The sequence below is a fragment of the Parus major genome, unplaced genomic scaffold, assembly GCF_001522545.3.
Source record: "Parus major isolate Abel unplaced genomic scaffold, Parus_major1.1 Scaffold220, whole genome shotgun sequence".
In the NCBI taxonomy this organism is placed as follows: Eukaryota; Metazoa; Chordata; class Aves; order Passeriformes; family Paridae; genus Parus; species Parus major.
In genome coordinates, this window is record NW_015379263.1 from 223,024 (window position 1) to 226,988 (window position 3,965).

General features: G+C 61.2%; 1 protein-coding gene across 1 annotated transcript in view; it reads left to right on the forward strand.

Moving 5' to 3' along the window:
• The window catches only part of LRP1 (LDL receptor related protein 1), a 100,162-nt gene extending 96,324 nt beyond the window's left edge, over positions 1-3,838 (forward strand). The window contains exons 79-85 of the mRNA XM_033511439.1: positions 765-1,053; positions 1,138-1,299; positions 2,047-2,221; positions 2,539-2,643; positions 2,808-2,872; positions 3,011-3,098; positions 3,182-3,838. Of these exons, the coding sequence (XP_033367330.1) occupies positions 765-1,053; positions 1,138-1,299; positions 2,047-2,221; positions 2,539-2,643; positions 2,808-2,872; positions 3,011-3,098; positions 3,182-3,458 (1,161 nt within the window). The 3' untranslated portion in view covers positions 3,459-3,838. The remainder of the gene's footprint in view (positions 1-764; positions 1,054-1,137; positions 1,300-2,046; positions 2,222-2,538; positions 2,644-2,807; positions 2,873-3,010; positions 3,099-3,181) is intronic.
• Positions 3,839-3,965: the final 127 nt, after the last annotated feature.

Below are 3,965 nucleotides of genomic sequence, written 5' to 3' on the forward strand. Positions count from 1 at the left end.
GTCGGTAGGTGACACCGGAGGAGGACAGGACGAGGATGAGGATGAGGATGAGGATGATGATGAGGATGAGGATGATGATGAGGATGAGGACGAGGATGAGGACGAGGACGAGGACGAGGATGAGGATGAGGATGAGGTTGAGGACGAGGACAAGGATGAGGACGAGGACGAGGATGATGATGAGGATGAGGATGAGGATGAGGACAAGGACGAGGATGATGATGAGGATGAGGATGAGGATGAGGATGAGGATGAGGATGAGGATGAGGACGAGGATGAGGATGAGGATGATGATGATGATGAGGATGATGACGAGGATGAGGATGAGGATGATGACGAGGATGAGGATGAGGACGAGGACGAGGATGATGATGAGGATGAGGATGAGGATGAGGATGGGGATGATGATGAGGATGAGGTCGAGGATGATGATGAGGATGATGATGAGGATGAGGATGATGATGAGGATGAGGTTGAGGATGAGGACGAGGACGAGGACGAGGATGAGGACGAGGACGAGGACGAGGACGATGATGAGGATGATGATGAGGATGAGGACGAGGACGATGATGAGGATGAGGATGAGGACGAGGACGAGGATGATGATGAGGATGAGGATGAGGATGAGGATGATGATGGGGATGAGGATGAGGTCGAGGATGATGATGAGGATGATGATGAGGATGAGGATGATGATGAGGATGAGGTCGAGGATGAGGATGAGGACGAGGACGAGGACGAGGACGAGGATGAGGATGAGGACGAGGACGATGATGAGGATGATGATGAGGATGAGGATGAGGATGATGATGAGGATGGAAGTTGGGCGCTGCCAGCGCGGTCCCGCTCACTTCCATCCCCTCCACGCCTCCCTCGCAGTGCCCACCACCGACACGTGTGACCTGGTGTGCCTGAACGGCGGCAGCTGCTTCCTCAACGCCCGCAAGCAGGCCAAGTGCCGCTGCCAGCCGCGCTACAACGGCGACAAGTGCCAGATCGACCAGTGCTGGGACTACTGCCAGAACGGGGGCACCTGCGCCGCCTCCCCCTCAGGTGAGCCGGGGGGGTCGGTGATGGACAGACAGACAGACAGACAGACAAGCGAGCACAGAGCTAACGGGATTGATTTCTCCCTAGGAATGCCGACCTGCCGCTGCCCCACCGGCTTCACCGGGCCCCGGTGCAACCAGCAGGTGTGCACGGACTACTGCCAGCACAACGGCAGCTGCACCGTCAACCAGGGCAACCAGCCCAGCTGCCGCTGCCTGCCCACCTTCATCGGGGACCGCTGCCAGTACCGTGAGTGCCGCCCGCCGCGCCACGGGGTGGGGACGGCAACGGGGGTGGTGGGAGGATGGCTGTCCCTCACCTGGGGGTGTCTGGGGACAGCAGTGGGGGTGTTGGGAGGGTGGGTGTCCCTCACCTGGGGATGTCTGGGGACAGCATTGGGAGGGGGGGTGTCACCTCAGGATGTCTGGGGACAGCAGTGGGGGTCTCGGGGGGATGGCTGTCCCTCACCTGGGGATGTCTGGGGACAGCAATGGGGGCATTGGGAGGGTGGGTGTCACCTCAGGATGTCTGGGGACAGCAATGGGGGTGTTTGGATGGTGGGTGTCACCTTAGGATGTCTGGGGACAGCAATGGGGGTGTTTGGATGGTGGGTGTCACCTTAGGATGTCTGGGGACAGCAATGGGGGCATTGGGAGGGTGGGTGTCACCTGGGGATGTCTGGGGACAGCAAAGGGTGTCAGAAAGGTGGGTGTCCCTCACCTGGAGATGCCTTGGGGGACACCTCTGGGGACAGTGCCAGAGGGTTGGGCTCCCAAGCCTCTTTTGGGGGATGCTGTGTGGGAATCCCTGGGGACAGGATCAGGCGTTGGGCTCCCCATGTCTCCCTCTTTTGGGGGAATCCCTGCAAACAGCACCCGTGGGATTGGATTTCCAGGTCCCCCTCTTTGGTGGGATGCTGGGTGGGGCTGGCTGGTGCTCCCTGGGGCATCTGGAGGGGCAGCTGAGGTCAGACCCTGACTCCCTTGTCCCCCACAGGGCAGTGCTTTGACTATTGTGAGAACGATGGCGTGTGCCAGATGACAGCCAGCGGTGCCAAGCAGTGCCGCTGCCCCCCTCAATTCGAGGGCGCCCAGTGCCAGGAGAACAAGTGCTCCCGGTGCCAGGAGGGCAAGTGCAGCATCAACAAGCAGAGCGGGGAGGTCTCCTGCATGTAGGTGCTGGGAATGTCGAGCTGGAGGGAGGAAAAGGGGTGGTGGGAGCCCAGGGAAAACCTGTCCCCCTGTGGCAGGATCACCACAGCAGGGTCGGTAATTCAGGGCAGATCAATCCAGGGGACCTGCTGGTCCTGGGAGGAGGTGGAGGTGTCTCAGTGTCTCCCCAGAGCCCATCCTGGTGTCCCAGCCATGAGCTGTGCGGGTGGGATGAGCCAAGAGCCGAGTCCCGAGGGGCTGGGGGGGACACAGAACACCTTGGGGGGGCACAGGGCACTCGGGGGTACCCATGGGGCTGATCCTCTGTGCCCCACAGCTGCCCTGATGGGAAGATAGCACCGAGCTGCCTGACGTGTGACAATTACTGCCTGCACGGCGGGACCTGCTCCATCAGCGACAAGACACAGCTGCCCGAGTGCCTGTAAGAGAGGAGGGGGCTGGGGGGGACAGGAGGGCTGTGTGCCCCCCGAGCCATCACTGACACACCTGGATCTGTGTGCCCCACCCCACCCTGACCCCACAGCTCTCCCTCCCTCCCTGCACGGCCCTGCCCCGCTAATCCCGCTGCTCTCCCTGCGCTCCCAGGTGTCCCTCGGGGATGACGGGCACGCGCTGCGAGGATTTCATCGTGGGCGAGCAGCAGAGCAGCCGTAAGTGGGGGGCAGCCTGTGACCCCCCCTTCCACCCTGGGGGGTTGCTGGTGATCCAGGGATGTCCCCGTGAGACTCCTGAGCCCCGTTCAGCCAGCCCAGGCTGCCCCTGACTGCTCCCGTGCCTTCCTCCCGCAGGAACAGCCTCCATCGTCATCCCCATCCTGCTGCTCCTCATCCTCCTCACCGTGGTGGCTTTTGTGTGGTACAAGTGGAGAATTAAAGGGTGAGTCCGGTGGGATGGAGGGGACGGGAGCTGTGCGGGGACGGCCGGGGGGTGTCACTGAACCTCTGCCTCCCCCTCCTCAGAGCCAAGGGCTTCCAGCACCAGCGGATGACGAACGGTGCCATGAACGTGGAGATCGGGAACCCAACCTACAAAATGTACGAGGGGGAGCCCGATGACGACGTGGGGGAGCTGCTGGACGCCGACTTTGCCCTGGACCCTGACAAGGTGAGGGGCTGTGGGCTCTGCAGGCTCCTGCCCGAAGCGGGAGGTGCAGGGGGGAGTTTGCTGAGGCTGTCAGGGCTCGCTGTGCAGCAGTCCTGGGGAGGCTCTGAGGGGCTGAATAGGCTCTGGTGCTGATGGGGCTCTGAGGGTCTCAAAGGCTTCAGGGCTGGGAGCTCTGAGAGGTTGCAAAGGCTTTGAGGGATCACAAAGCCTTTGGGGCTGAGTGGGCTCCAAAGGTTTGCAAACATTTTGGGACTGGGGGAACTCCGAGGGGTGACAGAGGCTTTGGGGCTGGTGGAAACTCTGAAGGTTCACAAAGGCTTTGGGGCTGGAGGTGCTCTGAGTGGTCTCAGAGGTTTTGGGGATGAGGGGCTCTGAGGGATCACAAAGGCTTTGGAGCTGGGGATGCTCCGAGGGAGGCTCCAAAGGCTCACAGAGACTTTGGGGTGGGAGAAAGGGGGATACTCCAAGGAGCTGTGAAAGCTTCAGGGCTTGGAGGTGTCAGGATTGCAAAGTCTTTGAGGCTGGGGGGCTCTGAGGGGTGACAAAGGTTTTGGGGCTGGGGGGTTGAGGGGTCACAGAGGTTTTGGGGCTGGGGGGCTCTGAGAGGTCATGAAGGTTTTGGGGCTGGGGGGCTCTGAG